Here is a 13,200-nt window from a genome sequence, read left to right on the forward strand (position 1 = left end):
ATATATATATCAGAACAATTTGAACACACTCAATTTTTCTACTACCATCAGAATGTGAAACTGTTGGACTCCAGTGCCTGTGGGCAGAGACATTTTGAACACTCTCGTTTTAATCATCCTGTTGCCGCGTTCCTTGCAGCATGATAAAGTACAGAAGCTCTGGGGGAAAGACTGTGGATTGTTTAAGACTAAATCCAAGTGGGACTGCTGCGGGAAAATAATGGCTTGGTTTGTGTGCAATGCTGGTCTACAGAGAGTAGAATTTCCATTGCATAAAGCGACACTCCTGAAACCTTGGGAATGACAAACACTACAGAAATTGTTTTAGCCAGCCAAGGGATTGTGAGATATTTTACAGATTTACTGGTCTAGCTGACAACATAATCACAACGGAAAGCGACACGTTATCAGCACAGTTATTGTAGGAAAAGGAAGTCAAAAACACTAAGTACCAGGGGGCTATGGTAACACCACCACGAACACTTGGCTGTGAAATATGAATAGTATGGCAAGTATAAAGTATGAATTGATAATACATTTAATGCAGGTGGACATGTGAAACAAGTTACAGGCATTTCCCCCATATAATTATATCTGTTAACAATTAGAGCGTGATTCTCCTGTACACAAAAATCAGCTTGTTATGTCGCTGGCCCCATGCACCACCTGATCCAAAAGTTCAATCCTGCTTGGTTCTGGTGTGCCAGTGAGTTTTCTGCAGCAAACTTGCTAGCGCACCTGAACCCTGTGGAAAGAAGGATTGAACTTCCTGCACTGGGTTTAATCCTGCTTGGTGAGCACCTCCCCCCACTCCCATGGATCCACTTTGACACATGGACAGCGCAACCTACCTGCCAACCAACTGATATCATTATGACACCGGATGAGTGGCAGGTGGATGATCCCACTCATCTGTCAAAGCTGGCTTGCAGGCTGTGGAAGAAAAAAGTTTGGCCTGCCAGGCTAAAGATGCTCCCCATTCCTGTTTTAATTATTCTTAAGGTGTTTCGTACTACACACCAAACAGATAAGTAGGGGAAGGTACAACTAAGTTTTGTGTCTTCATTCATCAACTTTTTTTCCTCACTTGCTGAGAAAACACTGAAGTATAAGACTTCAAATGTATGGAATTATGACGATGCTGCACACGGAATGAAGTTTAAAATGCTCACCCTTATATTATCATCAGTTTCCATAGTCGCTTGCAGTTTCCCATTCACACTGAATACGCAGAAGTGACCATTGTCATAGTATATGACACAGTGACCCTCTCTTGATGCTTGGATAAGCTTTGCTTTCAGACAGTTTTCAGGTGCTTCTAACGCCCTCAGTAGATCTCCATTCATAGAATGTATGAGACATGGTCCTTCTGATGAAAGAGGAGGAAAAAGGCAAAAACGTTAACACTTTCTACAGATGCTAGCAAAGTAGATCTGGCTTTCTCTGATTGTGATCATAACAGGAAAATAAGCTGGTTCGCTTAGACAATGCGGCAGTGTCGTTAAAACTCTATTTAAGACACATATATCTTGCCATTCCTACAAGTCAGAGCAATGTACATGTTTTTACCCAGTTTTATCCTCACAGTAACCCAGTGAGGTCATTAGGCTGACAGTGTGTGTGACTGGCTACATTCACTTATTTATTCTTATTTATTCATTACATTTATTTCCCGCCTTTCCTCCAAGGAGTTCAAGGTTCTTCTCCTCCCCATTCTATCCCCACAATTTACCCAGTAAGGTGAGTGAATATCTGAACCTAGGCAGTGAGGAATCCTACCGCACGTCCCCTTCCCTAAAACTCGATGCTCCACACTCTAGTAGTAAGAGAAGAAAAATGGTGCCTTGCTATGCATGTTTACTCAGAAGTAAGTCCTACTGTACTAAAAGAACCATGCTGCAGAAGACAGAATCAGAATTCAAAATTACCTTAACAAATTGGAGAACTGGGTGCAAGCTAACAAAATGAAATTCAATAGGGACAAATGTAAGGTTCTGCACTTTAGCATGAAGAGGCAGATGCACAAATATAGGATGGGGGACACCTGGCTTACTAGCAGTACATGCGAAAAGGATCTAGGGGTCTTGGTGGACCACAAGATTAACATGAGTCAACAGTGTGATGCAGCAGCAAAAAAAGATAATGCTATTCTAGGCTGCATCAACAGAAGTATAGTGACCAGATCAAGGGAAGTAATAGTACCGCTCTATTATGCCTTAGTCATACCACACTTGAAATACTGTGTCCAATTCTGGGCACAATTTAAAAAGGATGTTGACAAGCTGGAACGTGTGCAGAGGAGAGCAAACAAGATGAGCAAGGGTCTGGAAACTAAGCCTTATGAGGAGTGTGAAGGAGCTGGGTATGTTTAGCCTGGAAAAGAGGAGACTGAGAGGAGATAGGATAGCCATCTTCAAAGATCTTAAGGGCTGTCACATGGAGGAGGGAGCTTGCTTGTTTTCTCCTGCACTGGCGGGTAGGACTCGAACCAAAGACTTCAGGTTGCAAGAAAGGAGATCCCAACTAAACATTCGGAAAAACTTTCTGACAGTAAGAGCTATTCAGCAGTGGGACAGACTCCCACGAGGGGTGGTGGACTCTCCTTCCTTGGAGGTTTTTAAACAGAGGTTGGATGGCCACCTGTCATGGATGTTTTAGCTGAGATTCCTGCATTGTGCAGGGGGTTGGACTAGATGACCCTCAGGGGTCCCTTCCAAGTCTAAGATGCTATGCTTCTAAGTGCATATGGGATTGGAGCCTGAAGATTTCTTTGGGAAAGGAATTTTCCGTTTCGGGGTTGGGGAGGAGCTCCAAGCCGACAGTCTGTTCCAACAACAGTTACCTTCCCATATAACATACCGTATTTTTCACTCTATGACACACTTTTTCCCTCCTAAAAAGTAAGGGGAAATGTATGTGCGTCTGATGGAGCGAATGCAGGCTGCGCAGCTATCCCAGAAGCCAGAACAGCAAGAGGGATTGCTGCTTGCACTGTGCAGCGATCCCTCTTGCTGTTCTGGCTTCTGAGATTCAGAATATTTTTTTTCTTGTTTTCCTCATCCAAAAACTAGGTATGCCTTATGGTCTGGTGTGTCTTATAGAGCGAAAAATATGGTACTTCTCCTTCTTCTTCTTCTTCCATTTCTAGTAAGAACTAGGAGAAAAGGCTGAAGGTCAGTATTTTCTCCACTGTTTCTCTTACTAATGCAAAATGGCAGCTACTGCCTCCTGATGGCCTGACCAAACTGGTGAACTGGGCATGTTCAGAAAAGAAGTCCTGCTCCCAGCCAAGGAACTCATGTGCTACTGATGTGGGTGGATCTGACTTAAGGGAGGAAACGCCCCCTGCCTGCGTTTTTGTAGAGAGGGATTTGCTTGCTTGCTGCCATTGCTGCCGAGTTAAAAACAAAACAGAAGGAGACTGACTGAAAAAGCAGCAAGCAGGGTTTGGTAAAAAAAATTAATAAATTGCGGGGGGGGGGGCTCCCACCTGGATCTTCCTGGTCTTCCTGGTCACTAGAGGCCTGCATATCCAGAATAACTGTGTCTTTGGAACACAGTTTCTGCTTTTGAGGACCAATGGATCAACTTGTGGATACAGTGGTACCTCTAGATACGAACGGGATCCGTTCTGGAGCCCTGTTCACATCTAGAAGCAAACATAACTAGTGACAGCATGTCTGCGCACGCGCGTGTCACTTTTCGTTGCTTCTGTGCATGCATGTGACATCATTTTGAGCATCTGCGCATGCGCAAGCGGCGAAACCTGGAAGTAATGTGCTCCGTTACTTCTGGGTTGCTGCGGAGCGCAACTCAAACACGCTCAACCCGAAGCGCATTCAACCCGAGGTATGACTGTCTTGTTCTAGGAAGATGGAAAATATCTCTCCCCCTCACACACATTGCAAACAAAATGGAAGGAAAAGGATTTTCCACAGGGATTTGCACCTAGCATGGGAGGTGATTTGTGGACAAGCACAGGAACATATAACCGATACAAATATATTCTCAATACCAGTGAGAATATACATGAGGAAAACCCAGTGTCCATTTCTATTGGAACATAAAACATAAATGACATAATTTACGCTGCAGCACTGGTACACTCCAGGCAGAGGGCAGGGCACAACAGAAAGAGAGGAAAAAGCTGTCCCCTGACGTTTAGACATGGTTAGTCTCTACAAAGCACTATGTGGGACTCATAATTAAATGATGAAATGTAACATTTTGTCTGTCTTGCTAGTTGTTCATTTGCTTTGCTTAGCTTTTCAAAATTGCTGAAGATAAAAGATTAGTATAAGAAAAATGAATAAACTTAACTTTCATAGCCTAAAGAGTACTAATCTTCAGCTCTCAAGGGGGGAAAAAACATTTCCAAGTAGAGTTTTAGAAAAGGATGCAACAAAATTTACCTTTAGAACCACTTATTACCAGGCCGAGTTCAGCACAAATTGAAGCGCAGGTAATCTCATAGTCATGACCTGTCAAGATTGCTCGAGGAGTGGCAAATTCACCTTCAATGGGAAGAAAGAAAGAAATTCCTTTGTCACGCTTAATTATTTTATTTATTTCATAAAATTTACACACTGCTTGATTGCAAAAAAACAACTTCAAAGAGGTTTACAAAAGATAAAACAGTAAAATCAAGAAAAAATAGCAACCATACTTTAAAACATACAAAAGTCAAGAATACTAAAACGGGAATATTTTTAGCATGCGCCGAAAACAGTACAGGGAAGGCACCTGCTTGATCTCAATAGGCAGCTAGTTCCAAAGTGTAGACGCTGCTGCATTAAATGATCACATTCTTACAAATGTGGAATGGGTATTATGTGGCACCGGCAGTAGTGCAAATTCCACTGATAGCATTGCAATATTTATTTGCGTCATATGCTGTTGCCCACCAGTAAATGCACAACGCAGTTCTAGACAGCCAAGATAGAACAGAGAATGGAGCTTTTTGACACACAAGGCTCAATTCACAGACACTGGTAAAATCAGCCTTACCCATGAGGTGTTTGTATGTAGTCAATATGACTACATGGTCCAATAAAAGCAATTAAACTAGGTCAATGAGCCTATGGGGGCTTTTGTTTGTATACAGCAATGGTTCCTTCTCCATAGAATCTGCAAATGGGCAAATTAATAAGGAACTCCTTTTGGGGGGTGGGGAGGGCAGGGCAGGGAATTCCATGAAGAGATCAAAGCTGGCATGCATACAAGGCTTGCTCAAGACATTATGTTCCCTGAGGCAAAGTATAAGATGCTCCATCGTTTTTGCTGTACCTAGGTTGACGGTTGAATCTAACCCTGGCAACAGGGTAGCATCCTCCACTTGCTACCTTAGGGCAGCAAGACTCTGCTGCCCAACTAAGGTGAATGGCCAAAGTTCTCAGGAGGAATGGCTGGGGAGACATGGCTGCCGCTGATCGGTATCTATCACCTGAGGCAACGGTCTCACTTTGCCGTTTGATAGGATCAGACCTGCATCGTACAAGGAACTATTGGATCAGGGAGGTATTACAAACTCAGTGGTAGTATGGTTCCATGCTAGGATTCAACCCTCATATCTGCTGCTAAAAGGATAAAATAGCAGATGGTATGAAAGTCCCCAGCTTGACATGGTAAGAGGCAGCTTCCTACATGGGTACAATGCATATCCTATTGAAATACTGGGCAAAACTTCAATCAATTTCAACAAACCAGAACACAAACTTGGAGTTCAAGCTATGTTTTTATTCTGCTGTTTGCTGAACTAGACTTAATTTTATTTCCGAGAAAAGTGCTTTTTTAAAAAAACAAGGAAAAAACAATACTTTACTGCAACTCAACCCTGCTCCCTCTTTCAAACTACACAATTTTAAAATAGCCACCATAAATTTTTAAAAAGCTTTTATTTTATGGAAGATTTGGCAAAGCACACTCAAATCCAGGAAGTATGGCAGACGATTCAGGAGGGGTGGTGGTGGAAATCATATTAAAAGCCTAAGAGCAGGAACCCTACTATATCTCCTTATGTTTATTAGGCAGTGCTTAGGTGACTGTGAACAGTCACTACACTTTTATAAAAAAGAGGGGTTCTTTCCTGATCTAAGGCGCAGCTAAAGTAATTTTTAAAAAAGCAAAACTTTTTTTTACTACTGACATGAATGTGCATGGTTTAACCAAAAAGTCCTTCTTTTAACATACAATGGTACAACTGCTCTGTGAAAGGTTGACTGATATGTATCTGAGATGATTGAGTTGCCTTTCATTTTGTGCCCGTTTGCTTCCATGGCATGGCCAGCTGTGGCAGCACAAGCTGTATGTGATGAATATAGGATTATAAATAGTTCCAAGGAGCAGAGTTAGAGCTATTTGGAGAGCAATCTGTAGCTCATTCCTTAGGTGAGATGCTGCAAAAGGGCCATGAGATGACATAGCCACTCACTATTATTCTCTTTCGCGTGATGAATGACAGCACACTCATCTTTCATGCAAATGGCAACTTAAGGCTACTGCTCAAAGCTTCCATTTCTTAAAGTGGGTAAAGTAAACTCATTGAGGGTTGCATTCCCTCGCTAGCAATCTTCTGCAGGCCACAAGCCAATAGCAAACAGGACCAGAGGCAAAATAAGGAAGGGAGGGATGTTTCTTTGCACATAGCTACATTCCAGCCATGCAAAAACCAGAAGTTTATATAAAACCACAACCATACACATCTCTCCATCTTGGCAACCAGGACACATTCCAGCCAGGCAAAACTATTCAAGGAGGGGGGGGGGTTGCCTGGGGAAAGTCCTGAGAACCAGATAGAGAAGTCTGGAAGGTCATAGTTGGCTCCCAGACCTGAGGCTCTCCACCCTTGCCATACAGGATAAGAAGGATGCACTGTAGTAAGCCCAGTTCAAAATGGCAGTAAGATTAGTATGGACCTAAGACCAACAAAGGGTTTGGCACTCCAGCAGTGCTACCACACTCATCTAGCATAGAGTACCCAAGCACATTTTGAGTCTGCATGCCCAGTCCTTTTCAGATTAAGGAGGGCCTGGAATGAGCTCTGACTGTAATTGCATTATTGGCACGAGTTACATTCAGGGTTTTCAAAGTCTGTTGCACTCTAAAAGTATTAACAGCTCACATTACCTAGGAATGACCAACAGCACAAAAGTTTTTAAAGGAAGCGGCAAGAATAGATCCATACACCCTCTCCCGTTCTGAGCTTAGAGTATATGAAAAGAGTGGCAGTTGGATGGACTTAAAGAGTTTGGACGTTAAATGATGTTGCAATGCCAAGGATTCAAATGTAAAATCTTCAGAAGAAATAAATTAAACATAGGTTGAAAAATACAACATCAGACACAATCCCGAAGGTCGTATACGTTACTAAGTGTCTGGACTCTAGCCAATTTCCACATGTATTTCCCTTGTGACTGCATAATTCATTTTTGCACATCAAATGTTATTTGAGTTGTTACCAGTTTAGTAATTTCATGTTTCAAATATATATATAATTAATTCAGATGCACAAGAAATTAACTAAATATTTTAAATAAGATGAACTGTATTTATAATTTTAACACAGGCTGCCTACATTGATTTAGCAATGGTATGTTTAAAAGGCTATTGAAAGTTTGTCTAACTTTCATTCTCAGCACCAATGTAGCCTTATGGAACAGGAGTCCTTTGAAAAGTCAGACTGATTCCTTTGATAAAAATGTTAAGCATTTAGGGTTCTTCATGCTTCTGGTTTTCCAAATAATGGTGTCAACTCAGAAGCTGATTGTAGAGCAGAAGAGATTTCTTTAAAAAGCTTTTAAATTCTTAGTACCTCAGAAGATTGTCATGGTTTTCAGCAAAGAAAAGGGGGGGGAATAACTTTGCTTCTGGTTTAAGGGGCACCACTTCAAACTTTTCAGAACTGCTTTTGGGGGAACTGGCTTCTATGTCTTCTTTGAAATCCCAGGGAAGTGACTTCAAAGAAAGGCAAAGCTTTGTCCCTTAAGCAGGTTTACGACCACTGATCCAAGCTTTAATGAAGGCCTGAAAAGAATGTTGAGTACATCTTTATGGAGATCCTTAAAGCAAGATGAACAAGTCAAATGAAATTAAAGAAAGTCCAAATCCTGTTCTAATATCCAAAACTGTTTTGCAGATTTATTTCGGGCAACACTATATTTAACACGGCCTCAAGCTCATTGTTCAAGCTTTACCTAAAACTTGAACTTGGTATTTAACATAACATTCACAAAACAAAGACAGTACCTTCTAAACCATATTAAACAGAGAAATCACGCTACTTCAAGAGTTACAAAACACACACAAAAACCAAATCTGTTCTGTAGAATCCTTTCCCTTCCTACTAACTGTTTGCATAAGCTATAACTCTTACAGAATTAAAACAAAGAATTCATAACCTCAGAGAGTAAAAGGAGATTAGTTCTGTACGGCAAGTAATATTGTACTAGAAAAAAATGGAAATTACTTAAATTTTATTGAGAGTTTGTTCCTTGCTTGATTATGAAGTGTATCTGCTGTTTCATTCTGTTAGGCTTAAATTTCATAGAGAAAAAGTGAAAGAGAATCTGGAGAGGCAACCGAATGTGAATAGTGGTCCATGCATCTTAAATCAATCCAGCAGACTCTTTATGAATGTTGACTTCCAACCTACATTTAATCTACAAACCACTACTAATATTACTTTTTTTTTTTACTTTAAAAGGTAGCTTTTGCTAAACCAAGCATAACTAGACTCTGTTTATTATTCAAAGCTAATTCATGTAAATAACTGATTTTTCTACAACTGTAGCACTTCAATATTACAAAAGCAATTATTATTTTTTTATGTCTCAACATAAAAATTTAATTAAATAAAACAACCCTTCTCTATTTTTATTGACTCCTGCTATAAATGTATCTTAAAAGGTTAGGTTAAATAAACGAAATCTGCTGTTCAGTTTAACTCCCTTGAAAGTATTTTAAAGCAAAACCGTGAATGTCTAATAAGATTTGAGTTTTGCTTTTTTTTTTTACAATCAAGAGGTGTACAAATTTCATAAATAAATAGCTGAACAATTAAATATGAGCTAAAACCTTCCTGATGCTGGCACGTGTAGAAGAACCCCTACCAGAGACCAAGTAGCGCATAACAAGCACACATGCAGAAAGCATAACACACAAAAAAAATCCTTCCAGTAGCACCTTAAAGACCAACTAAGTTAGTTCTTGGTATGAGCTTTCGTGTGCATGCACACTTCTTCAGATACCTTCTTCAGTATGCAGAAAGCATGTCAGGTTCATACAGGGAATGTGTGGTCTGTACACACATCTTATATCCCTGTCCAATCCTTCCCTTCAGGCTGTGTATATCCCAAAGCGTTAATGTGCACATGGGACCGCAGAGCCATTTCCCCACCCACCCCTGTGTGTGTTTTTGTGCATATTCATCCACATGTGAGCACTCTCAATGCTTCCCATTCACACTAGTGGGCTATATTTGCACTGTGTGGTCTTGCCCCCTCCCCATGATTAGTACTTCTCCACCCGCCCTGAATTCCAAAAACCTTGAGCCCATTGTGGGCATGCATTGGTTCACCTGAGCGCACAACTCTTGTTTATTTTTTAGATACGAGTTTTCCTATGTACCAGACTTGCACAAAATTGCAGGTTAAGCAGAAGGACAGTGCATTGTGTTCGGCCCCACTAGCAGCCCACCCAGGTATCCCTCAACAATAGAAATAGGGAATGCGGTGAGAGATGGCACCTAGGAAAACAACACACTTTTTTTTCACAATCACAACAACACACTTTTTTTTTTTAACACCACACCCACACAATGTGCTTCCGTCAACAACTGGGTAACATGCAATTTTATGCTGGACACCCCTCCCCCTCAACCCCCCCCCCACGCACATTATATGCAGGAAATTCTAATTAAATGGAAGGAAAGTAGAGACTGTGATTTGGATGAGGACAACATTGTGCATATGATATGACATGAAAAGCATGCACATGTAGGATGCAATAAATCCAGTTTAAATGGCCCTGTGTACACATCCTCTGCCAAAGAACACGTACCATAAGCAGAGAGAAAACAGGGCCCTATTATATTCTATGGGGGTCCCACCCTCTTCATATTGTGTCCTAAATGTTCAAAAAGAGTTGACTTTTAACAATTGATCTAGGAACCGAAAACGTGTGTACTAAGAACTTCTAAACATAGAAATATGAAATATGATCATATATAGCTGGTTCAGGAACACTGAGATTGGTAACAGACTGCTATTATAACTCATAAATAAAATTATAAATAATTCCAGATACACTTATTAGCCAGGTTTTTTTTTTTCCTTTTTAAAGAAAGCTGGTTCAAAGTTATTATTTTTTTTAAAGGAAAGGAAACAGGAATGAATGAATTCAAAGGGGGGGAAATATAGTATAATACCACAAATGGTGCATCAGTATTTTAAAACATACAGATATTAAAGTATTGATGCAATCTTTATGAGGCAGGAGCTCTTCCTTTCAAACAGGTGGTTTTAACATTCGGAATCAGAAATAAAAGTCTGTGAAAACAAACGAGGAATAGGTACTAGCTAATACAAAGCTATAACTAAAGCAAACTTGATTTTCCCCCGAGGATTTTCATAGTTCTGTGGCTGAATAAGGAGTTCTCAAACCTGCGTACTTTAGACTCACAATACGATTTAAAAATTGTCAAATCAGCATGGCCAATATTAGCATTTACATTAAGTGGAACACACAGAATGTCCCATTTCGGATTTATACAGAGCAACTTCTTAAGTTAAGAAATTAATTGAGGAAATTATTCTGAAGTTTCTCTCTTTGGCCCACTGGAAGAACAGCACTGACAAAAGAAAATTAGACAATTGAAATGGATCTACGGAGAGCACATATTTGTTGATTAGGAGAGGGAAACTAGCTTGAATAGAACATCTAATAAGGTAAATAAATGTTATATGTTAAGCGTATTACTCCAGTGCTACACATATGGAACACATTATATTTTTTATTCATTTACCATATGAATATTATTCCTTTTACAACATCCAACATCAAGCCTATAAGCAGTAAACAGAGCCTTGTTTTGCCTGAAATATGAAGGCCTGCATTCCATCATGGAGCACTAAACCATCCTGGTCCTTCTGGATAATTTCATGCGTATCATTTTAGTGACACCTGAGCTTGAACACAGCAACACTGAAAAGCTGGTCTCCATCTAATTTAAAACACAGCTAGCGTGCTGGCAATCTACTAAGGAAACCACCATTCTAAGTATTTGTGACGGAGGTGGAAGAGGGTGTGTGATAAAGGTCAACGCACACTTCCCCACCCACTTCACATTCCAGGCGAACACTTTTAGCATATATTTGTACACAATTCTGAAACACAAATACAAATGCGAAAATAGACTAGAAACAACCTAATCATTTTGGGGGGGTGAGGGGATAGGAGGAGCTTTCCACTGCACAAGGAAGTGATTGGGACATGACATGATTCCTATACCCAAAGGTGGGAACAACTCTTCCCATGAAGGACATTGGAGGATGCATCCAGTGTGGTCCTGAGTCAAGGTCCTTCCAGTGCAAGGATTTCTGCTACATCTAGATTTCTTCAAGGAGAGCCCCCCCCCCACTCTCTAGAGCATATTTGGGGAGGGTGGGGTGTGCAAAGGTAGGGGGATAAAGTCCCACTGCATAAATACAAATCCATGCGTTTATTGGCTACTGCCCATATTAACTATCCAATAGAGAAATACTATATGTCATTGTAAGGCAACAATGGTCACTTCTAATCACATTTCTGATATGAAATACGAACCAGAAAAGCCAGTAAACTAAATAAATTCATAAACAAGGAACCCTTCTATTTCCTCGAATGGTTCTGCAGTACACATTATATGATTCAGAACTTCTGCCTCCATTCTTCCCCACCTTCTCCATTCACTTACTTTTCAAACGATAAGTAGTTATAATCCCTACTTGGACAAGAGAACAATTCTCTATTAGAACACATCCTCTATTTGAAGGACTATTTGGTCCAAATGTAGCAGCTAATGAAGAGTGAGGATGGGGAAATACCCTATGTTCCTTTTACAAGAAATTACTTGGAGAACATCTGAGAAGAGGTGTGATAAGTGGCACTATATTCCTTGCAATGTCCAGTTGGCCCTCACTGCTGTAAAACTTGGAAAGAGATGCTTAGTGAACCATATGCATTGATGATTCAAAGGTGTAGACTGGACACAGTAAATGTGTGAATAGGTAGGAAAATGTAACACAATCTCAGAAGACGTTCAGGTATGGAAAGTGTACTATGGCTGAAAAGTACATATATGCATTTCAGTATTGTGGTCGGAAATTTAAACGAAAAGGAAAAAGGAAGCCACACACCTAAGTGTCTGCTACATGACTATTCGTCAGAATAACTACAAATAAATATTGCTGCATTCGGTCATCACTGTTGCGTGATATTTATTTCATAAAATTTATACACTGCTTGATTGTTAAAAAAAAACACTTCAAAGCAATTTGAAAAAAGATAGCAACATCCAGAAAAATTCACAACCATACATGTTAACTGAATACAGTTGTACTTTGGAAGTCGAACAGAATCCGTTCGACTTCTGAAAAGTTTGGAAACCAAGGCGCGGCTTCTGACTGGTTCCCGATTGCGCAGGCACGCCGGAAACAATAGCAGAAGCTGTGCTGGACGTTCAGCTTCCAAAAAAAGTTCAAAAACCAGAACACTCACTTCCAGTTTTTGATTGTTTGGAAGCCGGAACGTTCGATTCCTAAAGCGTTCGGGAGCCGAGGTACGACTGTATTGACTTTTCAACAGTCACTTGTTGACGGCAAGTGACTAATCAGCATGGCTCTGCTGATTGACAACGCTTTGACAAAATATTATAAACAACCATGAAGCATGATTGAGATATGTGATTGTTCTGGAGTACAAGACCTTGATTTCTCAACACTGAAAGTAACATTTCTACCACTGACTTTGCTACGACGTGGATTGTTTTATGGAATTTCACATCACTGCCAGTAGATGTCGCTCTAGGATGCTTGATTATAGAGAGCAAAAACTTTTTAAAAGACAGGAATGGAAGCTTTAAACAAAGGATACTTCCTAAAGGCTGCAACAGTGCTAAAGTTTGACACAGCTTTCATGTGCAGTAATTTATTTTAAAGGAACCCT

General features: G+C 40.3%; 1 protein-coding gene across 1 annotated transcript in view; it reads right to left on the reverse strand.

The window, feature by feature from the left end:
- LRBA (LPS responsive beige-like anchor protein) overlaps positions 1 to 13,200 on the reverse strand; it is a 363,867-nt gene that overhangs the window by 8,135 nt on the left and 342,532 nt on the right. Inside the window, 2 exon segments of the mRNA XM_081926283.1 lie at positions 1,173 to 1,369; positions 4,413 to 4,514. Of these exon segments, the coding sequence (XP_081782409.1) occupies positions 1,173 to 1,369; positions 4,413 to 4,514 (299 nt within the window).

Source organism: Podarcis melisellensis (genome assembly GCF_964234715.1).
Source record: "Podarcis melisellensis genome assembly, chromosome: 9".
Lineage (NCBI taxonomy): Eukaryota > Metazoa > Chordata > Lepidosauria > Squamata > Lacertidae > Podarcis > Podarcis melisellensis.